This window comes from Ictalurus furcatus, chromosome 26 (assembly GCF_023375685.1).
Source record: "Ictalurus furcatus strain D&B chromosome 26, Billie_1.0, whole genome shotgun sequence".
Taxonomy (NCBI): domain Eukaryota; kingdom Metazoa; phylum Chordata; class Actinopteri; order Siluriformes; family Ictaluridae; genus Ictalurus; species Ictalurus furcatus.
In genome coordinates, this window is record NC_071280.1 from 18277777 (window position 1) to 18294627 (window position 16851).

At 40.7% G+C, this 16851-nt stretch overlaps 3 protein-coding genes across 3 annotated transcripts; all 3 read right to left on the minus strand.

The window, feature by feature from the left end:
* Nucleotides 1–804: 804 nt before the first annotated feature.
* Nucleotides 805–3704, minus strand: nanos3 (nanos homolog 3). Its single transcript, XM_053615601.1, has one exon. The coding sequence runs from the start codon at nucleotides 2297–2299 to the stop codon at nucleotides 1739–1741; it is 561 nt and encodes a 186-aa protein (XP_053471576.1). The 5' UTR covers nucleotides 2300–3704; the 3' UTR covers nucleotides 805–1738.
* A 1085-nt stretch (nucleotides 3705–4789) lies between these two features.
* Nucleotides 4790–10695, minus strand: si:ch211-286b5.4 (afadin- and alpha-actinin-binding protein B). The gene is made up of 9 exons (XM_053615228.1): nucleotides 10582–10695; nucleotides 8856–8924; nucleotides 8365–8488; nucleotides 8146–8224; nucleotides 7638–7792; nucleotides 6685–6819; nucleotides 6507–6610; nucleotides 5749–6045; nucleotides 4790–5128 (listed from the first exon to the last, which is right to left on the minus strand). The coding sequence occupies exons 1-9, from the start codon at nucleotides 10693–10695 to the stop codon at nucleotides 4790–4792; spliced, it is 1416 nt and encodes a 471-aa protein (XP_053471203.1).
* Nucleotides 10696–11706: 1011 nt separating this feature from the next.
* On the minus strand, nucleotides 11707–15718 carry si:ch211-286b5.5 (uncharacterized protein LOC100003596 homolog). Its single transcript, XM_053615954.1, has 3 exons — nucleotides 15500–15718; nucleotides 13954–14080; nucleotides 11707–13686 (listed from the first exon to the last, which is right to left on the minus strand). Exons 1-2 carry the CDS (start codon nucleotides 15590–15592, stop codon nucleotides 13955–13957), a joined length of 219 nt encoding a protein of 72 aa, XP_053471929.1. The 5' UTR covers nucleotides 15593–15718; the 3' UTR covers nucleotides 11707–13686; nucleotide 13954.
* Nucleotides 15719–16851: the final 1133 nt, after the last annotated feature.

Consider the following 16851-nt stretch of genomic DNA (forward strand, 5'->3'; position numbering starts at 1 on the left):
CATAGGAGAACCCTTTTAAGCTGCACAAAGAACCTTCTGTTTACTGGTTCTATAAAAGAACCCACAGATAGTTCTTCACAGCAATGTCACAAGGAACCATGTTATAAGTTCTCTTTCTTTAATAAAAAAAAAAACAAAATGAAGGTTCTTAAGAGTGATCAATGATGCCAGGAGAACCTTTTCCAGTCCCACTAAGAACCTTACAGGGTTCACTTTAATCTGTTAAGGGATGATACCTTGAAGAACCAATACACTGCTCTGAAGAACCTATAACGAAACAAAGAACTTCTTTAAATCGCAAAAGAACCATATAACTCCACTCAGGAACTTTATATAATGAAAAATGGTTCTTGAAAAGAAGGTTCTTTGTAGACCCTAAGGTGCTCTGAAGAATTTTCAGTGATGCCATAAAAGCATCGTTTTTGTTCAGCAAGAACATTTCAGTCCATGATTCTTTGGGTACTTTGTGTTTGTGAATAAACATCTTCCACCACAAACAAAAATCCTTCTACGGATGTACGCATGAAGGGTTCCCCCCCCCTTTCTGTAGCACCAACAAATATGGTTAATGATCCATCAAATCAAATACATTTCTTTCTTACTTTTACTGTTTTTAGTTCCTGCAGATAAAGTTTCCTGTATTGAGAACTGGGGGGAAGGGGGACGCTCAAGGAGGTTAAGGTAGGTGTTCTTAATAAACTGGAAACTCAGTGAGAAAGTGTGTTGAAGAGCGAAGGTACTGAGGTGCTCTGCATTTTAAAAAACACTAGCAGATGCAAATAAACCACATTAAGGTTCAGGAAGAAAAACAGACACAATGGAGCTCACACTTTAAATATATTAGAAATTGAAACTTACAGAATTGCAGAAGATTCAGAGGCATCAACGAGGTCATTCGTACCAAAACAGTCCAACATTTACGTTTTATATAATATATAAAAACAAACAAATGCAGCACTGAGGCTTGTTACATGCATATAAAGTATATTAACTCACATCCAAAATGGTCTAAAACACTTTAAAAAGTCACAACACGTCAGAAGTTCTTCGAATGGACAATAAAATGGAGCAGAAAAATAGCAGCAGGTCGGAGATCCACGGTCCCATCATGAAGCCCTGGATAGACCTGCACCTGTAACATGCTGCACCTGTGATGAGCCAGAGAGGCCTGAGCACAAGCTAGTTAGAGAAATCAGCTTCAAAAACAAAACACACCAGTCAAAATAAACACACAAAAGTGCATACACAAATAAAGTGCACACAAAGTTAGTAAAGCAAAACTCTTGACACTCACAGCCATCCAGGTGTTACAGCTGTAAACCCAGGGCAGGTCATTCCAGAGTTTCAAACAACTAAACCCGACAGCTCTAAGCCATAATAATAAGCACAGTAATGCAGACATTAAAAATATAATGCTGATTTTTTTTTTTTTTTTTAAAGGACTTACAACTTTCTACAGCCACACTCAGATAAAAAGCACCAACTGTACTTGAGCTTTTCTCTGAAATGGAATCATAACTGGTACATCTTTAGTACCTTTTGAAAATATAGTGAAGCCTACATATAAAAGCATTCCAGGTACAGTACCGGACTTTAAGGACCGCTGACGTACCTGTGCAGCTTTTAGTCTAAAGCTTCTTGTTCACCTTCCCAGGTTAAAAAAAAAAAAAAAACAAAAACAAAAAAAAAATTACCTACAGTTTGATAGCGAGTGTGAGAGTGGGGTTCAGATTTTCGGTCATTTCCGGGCAGCCCGGGTGTACACGGAGGTGTACGTGCTGTCCACGAGCGGGCAGAAGCGTTTGGTGTGCGCGCGGTCGCCCGTCGCCCCGCACTGCGGACACACGTAGCGGCGCAGGTAAGGACACGCCACTGCTCCGCCGCGGCTCCTCAGGCAGTGCGACGTGAACACTTTTTCAGACTCGCCGTTATGTTTGCAGAAACTGCAGAACTTTTCCCCAGAGCGAGAACCTTGAGGTGATGGAGGTGGAGGCCCTGTGGTCCCGGTACGACCGCACTTCAGTCGCCCCTTCGGCGTTTTCGGTCTTCCTCTGACCTCGGACATCTCAGGCTCGGGGAAAGTCTGGAGCATTATAGCATTACGGCCCTGGTGATGAGAAATCTCGGGCGTAAACCCGAACTCCTGGACCTGGTGAGGTTCGGGACCAGAGGTTTCCCGCATCGCACGCACCGTGTCCGCGAGACCCAAGTAATCCCGCCACGGCTGGAAGTGACGCTGGTCCTCGGGCTCCATGGAGCCGTGAGCCGCCAGGATGTAGCGCAGCAGAGAAAACACCATCGCGAGTCATCAAGATAGAGAGGGGGGTGAAAACTTAAAACAACCAAGAAACCCCCCTTAAGTAGGCGAGTCTGGAGCGCACACGCGTGTGGCGCATGAAAGGCGGGTGCTGCTGCGGGAACCAATCAGCGCGCACATGCCATTAATTTGGTTTGTTTACTAAAATAATAATAATTATTAAAAAAAAGAGTCGTAGCTAGGCTACTGTAAACACACGAACTGAATTGTTAGGCATGAAGCTATCAAATAAGCTGCTTTATAAACATGAATGAGATTCCCAGCCCTGCTCCTGGAGCCCTGGAGAATCCTCTGCACGTGTTTCCTGCTCCAACACACCTGATTCAACTTACCTACTAAGAACTTTCTGAGGAGAAGTGAGGGTGTTAGAGCAGGAAACTACTCAAATGTGCAATGATCCGATCACACACACGTTTTATTTATATCCACTCAGCAAACTAGTAGCCTAATACAGGCCATAAATAATAGAGATGCAGAAAAATACTTCATCATTGGGGGTCATTCCTGTATTCTGCCCTAACCAGGGTGTGACCTCTGACCCCTAAGAGGATCGAGTGACACGGTTGGGTGGGGGCTGGGGGAGCAGATCTGGAGCCATCATTCCTACCGCTTTCTCTCTCTCTCTCTCTCTCACACACACATCTTTTTTGTTCAACTTGAAATGTAATGGTGGTTTTGTGCAGTATTTGTTTAGTAGAGCATGTTGTGTGTGTGTGTAAGCGGAGGCAAATATTAAAACATTTTGGGCAAAACATCAGTATCCTACAGTTTGCTCCTGAGTTTGTAGGTTACAGATTTATGTACGAGAAGACTCACTGATGTGAACTCTGACTGATCGACTTCAAATCCTACAACTCGTGAACTCAAAGCTTTCTAAAAGTTGTGAACATCACAAGAGTAGAATTTATGCCCCATGCTGATAATAAAGTGGGCGAGGACCCTGATGAGATTGCGATGGAAGATGAAGTTGCTCAGGAAGTGATCTGTAGCTCAGTTTGTGCTACGGTTGAAAAGTCTGAAGGTTGTTTCATAGTCACTAAACAGCTCCGAGAGGTTCCAACTGGTCTGGAAGAAAGTGAAATGGAGATTGAAGAGTGGTGTCCATCCAATATGGCTCCCACTGAGAAACATGACCCGAACGGACCTGGACTGGGCGGGTCCACCGAAAAAGGATTGGACGCCAGATTTGTCGACGGCACGGGTATTGCTTCCATTGAAATACATCATGTGAAAGGTCACTGTGAAAACGACAAGCCCATAACAGCTGTATCAGAGAGTACAGAGCCTGCTGGAGGAGATGCCATCAATGCTAAGGAGAACAGTGAACCTCTAGCACCACCTACTGTCCAGGAGAAGTGCATGCAGGTATAGTAAGTGGGGGGAATCAGTGGCACAAAGCAAAACATAACGAGCCAAGACCCAGGTTTGTAAAACATCTAAGCAGTGCATAAGGTAGTAGCAATAAAAGGAATTCCTTACAGATATTATATTTATATCTTGTGATATTAAAGCAGTTATGAAGATTACTTATATAGTTGTTTATTCATGGTTCCTGCTCTTAGTGTCTTTTAGACCAGAATCACTGTGACACTTCTGTGACCCCTACTGTTGCTGAGCAGCAGGTCTGTAACCCCACCCTGACCCCTGCTCCTAGTGAGGCGTCTCAGGAGACTGGCTTACCCGTTCCATCGTTGCTTTACTCTATGACGGACTCCCAACTCCATAAAATTGCGTTAAGGTGAGGGTTGTGACTTGCATCGTGGCAGACCCTAACAGACCTGAACACTAGCAGTGTAAATACTGACTCGTTTGAACTTTGCCCGGTGTTCTAAACAGTACAGCTGTTACGTGCACCAGTTTAGAAAAAAAAAATGGATTAGACAAAAGCTGGAAGGCAATGATGACTCGACGGATTACTTCTTCTTCCTCCCATTATGAAAGACTGTTAAACAGATATTGAGATCTGCATCATCTTAAAGGAAGAGAGTTAAATACCTCCTAAGAACAGTTTATTTACTGTGCAGTACAGACAACTGTCTGCATACAACACACACAAGTTTAAAGGACTTTATTATTTAGTCAAAGTGCAGTATCTCTCCCCCTCTCTCTCTCTCTCTCTCTCTCTCTCTCACACACACACACACACACACACACACAGAATTAAAAGGGCCAGTTGTCCATGTTTTGTTTGTCATGGCTGAATTCACCTTGCTGTGTCTCCTTCACCCAAGTCTCAGATGGAGGACTGGCACTTTCCCTGTGTGATAGAGAGAGAATGTAAGAATAGGAAAGGGAAAGAAAAGTGTAAGATAAGTTGTAAAGGTGTGTCAGACACACCTGCAGTAAAATGGCAGCTGAAGGATGCAGTAGAGCTCAGGAGTGTTGGGGGTCATTCCTATATTCTGTCCTGACCAGGGTGTGACCTCTGACCCCTCAGAGGATGGAGTGACACAAGGGGAGAGAGACAGCAAATCAGGAGCCATCATTCCTACCACCGACACACACAATTTGTACCACTTGAAATGTAATGGTGGTTTTGTTCAGTATTTGTTTAGCAGCATGTGTGTGTGTGTTGTGCATACGCAGGTCACTGAGTGCTGTGCTGTCTCTCCTGTTGGAGTGTGAAGTCTTCACTGGAGATGTGCTGAGGAACTGCTGTTTTAACAGAGAGGCCTTCTGTTGCTCAAACTCGCATCTCTGCAAAACACACACACACACACACACACACATCATTAATGCTATTCCTAAAACTAACCCCAAGTTAAGAAAATATTGGTAACCAAAAGGAAGTTTTTGGTGAGGACACCCACAATTACACACAGGCCCATGGATTTAAAGTCTACTTTTATACTTTATCATTTCTCCTCATGCACACTCCTGTCCAAGGATGAAAAATTGGTGTGATTAGTGGGGGACAAACCTCAGCAGGATATACTACAGATAACTACTAAAACTGAATCCGAATGAAGTACTCCTACAATTAAATCCCCGTCACTATCCCTCACCATTAAATCTTTTCCTGCGTCCCAGTTCGCCTTCTATCCGTCCTAAACAGTGTCCGATATGAGAATTAGCGCATCCCAAACGGTACCATGTTGAAATTAGGATCCCAAAGGAACCCATATCGTCATCTATTTCCGGTCGATTTTCGAAGCGTGTATCCGTGGACACTTTTCAGCTAATATTACGCACAACTCCTTGCGCAAAAGAAGGGAGGGAGGAGTCTTGTGATGGTTTGCTTTGCCGGACTCAAGGACACGTTTTAGAGAGGTGTAAATGAGATGTGGATGAGTCAATCCAGGGAACGATGAATTAAATTATAATGTTTATAAATGGTATAAGGAATGATGAATGCAACGAGGAACGTGTTTACGGTGATGGTGTGCGTAACTAGGCAACAGCATTCTCTTCCTTTACGTGATGTGTCAGTATGTCCCGGTACTTACATAATCTTTTGCTACACACTCAAAAGTATGTACTTTTTCTTCACAAAAAGGAGTATACACACTTTTAGTGTATAGCATAAGTAGGTGAACAGAGATGCAGGGTTTCAGTTTCCTCCTCACCTCACGGCCCAATCGAATTGCGGCATCAGTGAAGGCCTGTCTTTCCTGCTGGAAGCTCCGCCTCTGTCTGTTAAACTCCACCCACTTGTCCTGTAGCCGCTCCCACTCCTCCAGATAGTAGGAGTCGATGAGTGTGTCTGGGAGAGGAGTAGCCACACTGTCCTGGGAGATAGAGTTATACAGTTAATGGAGATAACCGGGACAAATCTGGTAGCAATGATTTTATGCATTTGGTGTATATTATTGTGTGGAATCTATAAAATATGTGATTCTGTGAACTTATATTTTCAAATCATGTAACTGTTGAGGGACTACTGCAATTAGTGGAAGATTCAGTGAACACCACGTATAGGATGTGCACCGGTTCGTCCTGATTTAGTCATTTTCATCTGTAAGCTTTGCCTTTTTTTTAATTTTTTTTTTTATAAAAAGGCATTTATAAATGTAAAAATCAGCTGTGCCATGAATTTACTTCAGGGCTGAATAACATTTAACAGTAACAGTGTCACAGCTCATGAACTCAAAGCTTTCTAAAGTTGTGAATAATCACAAGAGGAGAATTCATAATCGAATCGTTTCAGAAACAAGGTGAACACGTGCGAATGTGAACGTAGAATCAGGACCTGCAGTAGCTGCTGCTGTACTCGGACCAGCTCTCTGCTCTGCTCCAGCTCTTCTTCAAGCTGAGACAGGAGCTTCTCCTGGTCTGTACTCACTGCAGCTAGGCCTGCACACACACATACACCCCTCAAGAAAAAGTTTGTTTCTGCGCCTTAATTATGGACAACCACACCCACACACCTTGTGACCGCAGCTCCCTCAGCCTCTGCTGTACATGCGTCCACTCCAGAAACACACCCCCTGTCACATGATCACCAAGTGACTGCTCTGATTGGACCAGCCTGCTGGTGTCTGTCTTGTCTTCCTCGGTGTCCACAATCTCCTTTAGAGTCTGACAGACAGAAAACAAGCAGTCATTTAATGTTGGGTTTTTTATTATTTATTTATTTTTTTTTACACCTGCACTCTCAGGTCATTAAATATTTCTTCATGTAAATGTAGGTGCTTAGAAAGTCCCAGAATTTAGCAGCCAGTTTGCATACTAAACAATAAAGATGAAAAATATGGACAGAAAATAGTCTTGGCTAATTTACCATGTTTAAGTGGAAGATGCGTTTCAATTTGAAGATCACGTAAACTTTAACCCTTCTGTTATCACCCAGAATTTATTGGAAAACAACATTTGTTTTTGTTTATTTGTAATTTAACGCCATACCAGCGACCATGGCCATTTTCATGGAGTCCTACTGGAGTTGAAACCATCATAGTCCATGAAAAAATGCCTCAGAGATATTGGACCAAGGTGAATAAAGGAGGATCTTCACCCGTTAACAGAAACTTGTGAGCGAGTATGGAGTGGAAAAGGGTCCCAGTGACTACGCAAGTAGAAATGCTGTTTTCTGCCAACAACGGGTTTGATTTCGTGAAGTTTATTTGTACTACATTGATCCCAATCAGTTTGCCGTTCTTTTTTTGGAAAGCACCAATTGCCAGGAAAATAGTTTTCTTCACATAAAACCAATCTTTTCAGAGTACCAAGGGAAATTATTAATCATTGAGGCAAACCAACACAGGACTTAATGGGAAATTACTCAGTGGAAAAACAAACACATTTAAACCATCCAATCCTGGCAGGGAAAATGTTCATTGGAAACCACCGGACAAGGTCTATTAGGAAGTGAACCCATCGATCCATGTCCACTGTAGCTGCATGGTCTCCTGTTCCATCACCTGCTGCATGTCGGTTCTGAGCGCGTGCAGTAGCGTGGTGAGACTGTGACGCAGCTTCATGGCCTCCCTGAGCTCGGCCTCCCTCCTCTCCAGCATTAACCTCAGCGCCTCCTCTTTCCTTCAGCGAGAATACACATGAGAGAGAGAGAGAGAGAGAGAGAGAGAGAGAGAGAGAGAGAGAGAGAGAGAGAGCGAGCGAGCCCAAACCAATAAATTGAAGAAAAAGGACTCTGGATATCAAATAGTCTCTAAATTTGTGCATAAATGAACCAGAAACCCAAACGTCCTATCAGGTTCTGTTTGGACCGGTTGTGGATCAGGTTCCTATCTTTAACTGGAATTGCACTCAAAAGTCATGAAGTTCAATTGACTTTAAATGAGAGGTCTGTGTGCTGTCTGATTTTGGGATGTCTGTTCTCCTGTAGAAGACACTGGGTCATGTTGTAGAGGACACAGACATATAAAGCGTACCTCCCATCAGGCCGTGCACTCCAGGGCATGGGCTCTCTCTGTCCCGATGGATTAGGAAGAGCGTTTATGATCTCCATAGCTGTAGGAAGGGAAAACATACCCACATATTTTCTTAACCCCAGTCCTGTACACTTACATCTCGGATTATTTCACCTTCATACGTTTTAGTGTGAAAACATCAATATTCAGAGAGCAAAAGCAACGCCCCGAGTGTCTTACACACTCCCCGGTCTCGGTGTCTGTCTGTAAACTGTGAGAGCTTCTCCCTCATTCTGTTCACGAGCTGCTCTCTGCGTTTTAATTCCACTGCCTGCTGGTTAAAACGAGACTGCAGCTTGGAGTTCTGCAAAGAGAGAGAGAACAAATAAAATGCAGGTATTACTGGGGGCGGAGTCACACACCTGCTGCAGCAAAATTCATCTCTGACCTGGACATGCTCAGAAACCAATTACTGCTCTGATCACATTTCAGTGGGCAACTGTACACGCAAACATTTTATTTACTGTATTCTATGGTGTGTGTACATAGTTATTTTGACCCTTTTATAAAAACTATGAAAAAACATTTCTCCACCAGGAGGCGCTGAAGTCTCCTACATTAATATGATCTGCACAACGTATAGATCTCACACACACACACACACACACACATACACACACACACACACACACACACACACACACACACACACACACACACTTCCTCATTACCTTCTCCTTCTCAATTTGAAGTGCATCTTGCAGCCTATTGATGTACTGATCTTTATCCATAAGCTGCTCCTGTGAATGGGATACGGTGGGATCACACAATCAAAACTTAATAACAGTCACTGAGGAGACAGACCATTAGAATAAAGAAAGCTGTTTAATTAATATAAGGAATAAAACACTTTAGGGGAGAATGCTGTTCTAGAGGAGTTACCACCCCAAAGTTGACAGCACCCCCTCTATGCACCCCCATATGACAATTAAAAAAAAAAAAAAAAAATTGTTTACAGTTACATTTAATTCTGCATTTGTTAGCCATGTTCCCTTCCCTCCTTACTGCACCTGAAGTGATCTGATCTGTTCGTTCGGCTCTTCTTTGAGAATCCTGTGGGAAGTGGTGCTGCACAGAGAACTGACCTGCAGCAACACTCGAGTGTTCTGGACCGCTGTGTAATAAATAAATAAATAAATAAATGGAAACATTTTGAAATTTAAATCTTTTATTAATCCCAACACTGTAGAACCATGAGCACTATGCAGCACGCTAATTTGAAAGCATTTAGTGACTAGATCTTTATTTATTATTATTCATCCATTTTCCATACCCATCACAGGTCACAATCTCACACACATTACTCACTCACACACTACATGTCTTTGGATTGGAGGAGGAAACCGGAGTACCCGGAGCAAACCCCCCAAAGCACGAGGAGAACATGCAAACTCCATGTACACAGGGCAGAGACGGGATTTGAGCCCCCAACCCCAGAGGTGCGGGGCAATGATGATATTATTATTATTATTATTATTATTATTATTATTATTAATAATATCCAAAAAAATTGCTCTACATTTTGAAACTATTTAAATTTGTCCAGTTACTAAGTAGAAGTTTAAATATAGAATCTGAAGCGTGTTGATACCGGAGGTGTCATGAATCCTGCCATGTGATGTTAGCAGTCTTCCTTCTTGATTGCATGCCATCTTTTACACTAGACCTAAACTTGCAAGGAAACACACACACACACACACACACACACACACACACACCATTCTCAATCTTAAAAACATTAAACCAATTCCAATGCATAAACCTGTGTCACAAATGAAGTTGTATGGAGATTAGGGACCTCACCCAGACCAGATCAGCAGTCTACTCCTGAAGGGAAAACTTTGGCCAGAAATTAAATGTGCACAATATCCTCTGATCAGCCGAAACATGTTCAGTGTGTTCGCTTCTTTAGTTTTACACTCGAGCTACAAGGATAACGTAGCTAACCAGGGCCACTGTATGGAACATCCAGTCAAAAAACCCCTAGGTGCCTCCTGAGACAGTGAGGCTGAAGCTAACCTCCATCTTCTCCTCTATCAGCTTCGTGGAGTCATTCAGTGTCTCAGGATGTCACAGAGCTAAAAACAGTTATAGATCCATCATCATGAAGCCAAGGTCACTATCTTCCTCAGCACGTAATCTCAATACAGACAAGAAGCTGTTTGTTTGTATGTAGAAGAAGAAGTTTTTGTTTGTATGTAAATGTGCACACATTAATATACAAAGCCTCATTTGCATAAATGAAAGTTGCAGTTAAAAAAAAATAGATAACATACCAACAATAGATAACATACCTATTATAAATATTATATATATAAGCTTAACTATTTACCCATAGCCAACAAACCCAGAGTTAAATGAAGGTCAATTTTGAATTGTAATTATTTCTTACCTGACCTTGTGCTTGAACAGTGTGTAAACTCCTCTTGTCTTGTCTTCATGGAAAGAGATGAGATTTAATATGATCCTATCGTCAGGAGTGAGAGACTGACCCTGAGAGTGTGAGCTCATACCTGCCCCAGGTGGCTGTTATTACTGATAATCAATTCCACAATCAGTCAGATGTATACTGCAGGCTTCCTAACACTGCCAGGCGTGGAGCAAAAACAAACAAACAAACAAACAAACAAACAAAAACTACAGGAAAACTAAACATAACCATGACATGTTATTAATGAAAAGTGAAAGAACCTAGTGAAAATGTCTACACATTTTAAATCATACTCATTTATTTAAAAGTAAAGTGTGACTGATTTTAACTGAAAGTGAGAAATTAGAACGTTTCCCCTCAGTGCCAATTTATAACTTTATAAAACTCTATGGGCTCAAATCTCATTCACCGTTATAACCATTTGCATGTTCAGTACCATTTCAGTGGACTCAGAGGTTCATGTCAGGATTAAACACATCATGCTCACTTGTTACGGAATTTTATAACACGTCTTAGTTCGGGGAAAAATAAGAGAACTTTTTTAAGAATTGAAGAGCCAAAGGGGCGAACAGGTTTGTTGTATCCATACAAATTGATATGGATTTGATTGGATGTTTTAATCATAGTTAATATATTACTTTTAAAAGGGAACAGTGGTTTAATGGTTAGCATGTTTGCCTCACAGGACCAGCGTTGTGGGTTTAAATCCTGTCTGGGGGCACATGGGTTTCCTTCAGGTACTCTAGTTTCCTCCCTCAGTCCAAAGACATGCATTGTAAAAGGCTGAGAATGTGTGTGTGTGTGATTGTTCCCTGTGATGGGTTGGCACCATGTCCAGGGTGTCCTCCACCCTGTGCCTTGAGATCCCTGGGATAGGCTCCAGGCTCCTTGTGTAGGATAACGGAAAGAAAACAAACCAGCAGTCGTGATCTCGGAGTGTCGTAGCGAGTAAATTGGAAAGTCTAAATGAAAACGCAAGGAGTAAACAGTGTGGAGTCGATCTTGTTATTTCTCATTTATATTCAAGTAAAACATGCAGCCTTGGGTAAAAATCACGCAACTTTGGAGACGAAAAAATGACCATGTGCAAATCAGAGTTAAAGTAGCTTTACTGAAAAATTTACAATTACACTGTAAGGCACACAGATTCAACAGTCTCAATCCAACAAACAAAAGAAGAGAGTACATCAGAAGGAACAGAATTAATGAAGGTCATGACTGGATCAGTGTTTAGTTCTCATACTTTACTGAATGCGAGAATACAGACAAACAGTCCCCACCCCCCTCCATGAAAATTAGACAAAGTAACACCCCAAAAACTGAATCAAAAGCACACTGGATTTCTCTGTAGTGTCAGAAAGCGTTCTACTTTAGCGATTAGTAATGATGTCATCTGCAGCTCAGGATATCCACGAGCATCGGTGAGTGAAACGGTTGCTGTAAGAGACAAGAGCGTGTACGCGGTCTTAATTTGTACACGCGGTCAGGAATGTGTTCGGGTTTAGCGCTAACCGTAATCTCGGTCCAATGAAGAGCAGAACCAGCAGTGGGAAAATCATACCGATATGAAATCAGCAAAGCGACACTGCACAACCCTTTTCCATCATATAAATCTACTGCTAATAAATTAGTAAAGGATCACCTTTGAAAATCTACACCCTAGTGTTAAAAACCTCTAATAACCCTCCCCCAACATTCATCTAATAATTAAAATTAAAAACAAAACAAAACAAAACAAAAAAAAACCTTCATATAAAAGCTAGCAGGTGGAGATACAGATTCTGGAAAGTTTGATGAAAAGGTAGAAAAGACAACGGGAAACATCTGCACACCGAGCGAGCAAGTTGTTGTTGCTTGTACAATGAAAAGAAAAAGAAAAAAAAGTCCCTCACAGGTTCTCCACATACGTAAGGGTTCCTAACGTCGTAAGGTTTTATTGGTAGCCCTTTGTAAATAGGAAAACACGCCACTGTAAGTTTTCACAAGTGATCATTTCCCCAGAGGGACTCTTTAAAGGGTCTAGATTTAAGCTTCTTTTTTTTTTTTAGTGTATTTATGGTAGACATGTTACTCCAGGAATTACGGTGGATCGCCCCATCAGTCAGTGTTCTCAACTTAGCACTAACAGAGCGCTGGGAATTCTAATAACAGCAGAAAGTAGCATTATATAGTAATGGTCTTAAAAGGACAATCAGAAACATATTATAAAGCACAATTACGTTATAATGAAGGTTTCAAATTTCACACACCTGACCTAGTCAAGGACTGAAGATCAGGACTGTAACACTAGAATATCAGGACAAACATTACATTGCATCAGTAGAGTTAGGTAATCATTTTCATAGCAGTACAACCCCCCCCCCCCCAAAATTAAAATAACGAAGTGATGAAGCGAAAGATGTGTGGAATTATATTGAACTTTTTTCTCCAAGTAGACAGAATATTTTGAAGGCTGTACATGAAACTCCAGAGCTACTAGTAGCCTTGGAATTACTGAACCTAGAGAGACTCCACAGGTGTGTGAAAGGACTCCCTGTCTTTAATATAGTGAGAAGTGGCCACATTAACTCCCAAAATAAAAAATAAAAAATTTAAAACGTTTTTAAAAACAACCAAAAACCGTAACAGCACAATCCTGCTTTGAGCGGTCCACTTCATGTCTCATCATTTTAAAGAATTTTCAATTCCATGTCCGAACTCCACAAATTCCAACGTCTCTCTTTTTTTCGTAATCAGTTCTCCCTTGCATATAAGAAATAATCTATTTTTTATTTATTTATTTATTTTTTTATAATCGATCATCTCTAAAGTTCTGAGAATGCAGGAAATGGGCCATTCAGGGGGGACCGGTTTAGTGTAAATACGAGTACTGCAGTTTAGGAAGAGCTACAGGTGGATCATGCACAGTGTAGGATCATGACATCCAGCAAGAAGAGTTCTCACAACACTGTAGTAAAGTAAAGTGAAGTGTGTGTGTGTGTGTGTGTGTGTGTGTGTGTGTGTGTGTGTGTGTGTGTGTGTGTGTGTGTGTGTGCGCGCATCTCCATGAAGTCTTCTCAGATGGCTATCACCTGTGCCAGAGAAATAAGAAAATAAAATTAGTGTGCATATGACACCAGATATAAAGCAAATGCTTGACATCATTGTAACTGATTAGATGATTTAATACTGCTGAATGAACGAATGAAACCTTTATCATTCCTTATCTATTCGTCGTCCCTTATTATCTTCCCTTGACCAAAAATAAAATACATGCACACCCCGCACACAAAGGGCGGAGGCGAATCCGCAGCATCCACACGTAAAAACATTAGCGGTCGCTACAGGTTTCAGGGTACCTCAGAGCAGGCCACACGATTTGGGAGGGCGGAAGGGGTTATCGCCGGACGGGACGCCCATCAGCAGAGGGTCTTTATGAGCGTTCTGGAGACAGAAATTCTTCAGATCTGTGGCTGCCTGAGAGACCTGAACAAACAACAGGTTTAGCATCAAGCAAAACAAACCCTCGTGAAAATACACCATAAATAACAATCAGTCTTTATTTATGTAACACTTTACATGTAACATCAAGAAATATGATGCACCCTCTTAAAAATAAAAAGGTTCTTCTTTTCAAGAACCACTTTCTTCACTTAAAGGGTTCTCGAGTTGAGCTAGATTGTTCTCTGGAGATTATAGAAGTTCTTTATGGTTAATTATACGTTCTTCGGAGCAGTGGAGTGGTTCTTCAAGGCATCATTCCTTTAACAGGTTAAAGTGAACCCTTTTTGGTTCTAATTGGAACCTTTATTTATTTATGTATTTTTAAAGTGCATGTAAAAATACATTTCACTACTGGAACTTTCCATTTCCACAGGCAATGTTGTTTGTTGCTATGGATATTTTGCATCCAATTACTAACACACAGCTTTTCTGAATTTTTTTCCAAAAGAACTACATCCACATTATTCTACACCCTGGTTCATAGGTCTTGCCAAATATACACTTCATCCACGTGTTCTGTATGAATATATGCCTAAATATGAGTAATTAATGAACTGATTTGCCTGAGTGTAATCAACTGGGTGGGAAATGGCTCTCTCTGATATACAAATTAACACATTATTAATTATTGTCCTTTGTTGCATATATTTTTAGACAAAAGCATATTTGTGTATATGTTCAACAGGTTAAGCTTCATTTTCATATTACTTAAGTAAAATAGAATAACTTTAAGGCATGGTGGCCTGTACTTAAAATACAATAATAAATAAATATCACAATAAATAACAAATATCACAGAATATTAAAAAATAAATGAAGTATAAAACATTATTAACAGGCCTACAGAGAATGAACAAGGTGTAAGTAAAGTAAAACCAAACTGGTAATGAACTGAAGTTATTTTTTTTTCTATATTATCTATAACTGTCAATTTATTGAGTTTTTTAGTGCAGTGATTGTGTATTTTTTTCTTTAAAAAAACAAAACAAACAACTTTTGACATATTTATCAGGACAAGTAAACAAAGAGGCTACAAGTTAAGCTAACTAGCAGCTGAGCTAACATCAACCGTCTCTTCAAGTTGATTTGAGACACTTGGATGTGAAATGTAATAAAAATATATCAACAATTTATTAAAACTAAAACAACAACACAGTTTAAACAACACCTTCAGCTAATCAGTTATTTCAGATCTGAAGAGATTTCTAACGCCACTGTTAGCAACTAGTGTCATTCCTCCGTGTGAATCCCAAATCCCTCCATTGTACACCGGTAGTGCCCTAGGTAGGGAGCAGAAGAAGCTCCGTCATAATAACAGCTAGTGCGCATGTGCAGGCAGGGCAAAGTGATTTAGGATTCATCCCCAAACTTTCCCTCGGTTATGTTTCTGTAAGCACTTACTTGAATTCGGCGGACGCTGGCCTCCAGCCGCAGCTGTTTAACCGCTTTGTGAGCGACGGCCAGGCTGGTACTGGTGGCGTTATTGTTCGACATGACCGACCAACTGAAAGGTTGACGACTTAAAAAAAAAAGTTTAAACGCCCAGAAAGAGAAACCGGAAGCCCGATAGTGAACTCACTCAACCACCCGCCTTCTGACCAGGGTTGCCAGGCAACCTGATCAAAATCCAACCTACTTAAAATGTTGCCAGGAAGCCAGAACAATCTGGCAACCCTGTGAAAACCTGTTGTCTACAAATGAGTGCAAAGGTTTTTGTCTATTACATCGTATATTGTTGGATTACCCAGATTATCTATTGCATTGTATATTGTTGGATTATCCACAGATTATCTATTACATCTGTTATTGTTAGATTATCCACAGATTGTCTATTACATCGTATATTGTTGGATTATCCAGAGATTGTCTATTACATCGTATATTGTTGGATTATCCAGAGATTGTCTATTACATTGTATATTATTGTATTATCTACAAATTGTCTATTACATTGTATATTGTTGGATTATCCACAGATGATCTATTACATCTTTTATGGTTAGATTATCCACAGATTATCTATTACATTGTATATTGTTGGATTATCCACAGATTATCTATTACATCGTATATTGTTGGATTATTCACAGATTATCTATTACATCGTATATTGTTGGATTATTCACAGATTATCTATTACATTGTATATTGTTGGATTATCCATGGATTATCTATTACGTTGTATATTGTTGGATTATCCATGGATTATCTATTACATTGTATATTATTGGATTGTCTGTTACATCATATATGATTGGATAACCCAATGCATTGCATGATTTTATTGCACGATGTGGAGGAAAAAAAAACATTAAGAGGAAAAGGAAGAGTGCATTAAGATCATGTAACGCACATCTAGCCATGGATTATCCTGCTTATACCATGGTCACTTGCCAGCATTGACAAGTTAAAGCTGTCATTGATGTTTGCAGCGCAAAATTTGACTGAAAGCCCTGCTGAAAAAACCCCCCACTAGAAACCATCACAGAAATTCGAATGGTTTCCGCTACACATACCATTACAAACCATCAGCTAACCATTACAAACCATTACCATTACTGGTCCTTAATGTTATCCACTAGACATAACATGCCACCAATAGAAGTCGACAAATTACCAGTAAAATTTTTACGGCACAAACCAGCACAAACGAAGCACAAACAAACAAGCCTATTTGGAGTGAATTTGGAGCATGTGGGAGGCTGGTGACGTCACCCCACCATAATTCAATGCCTAATATTTTAAAAACGAAT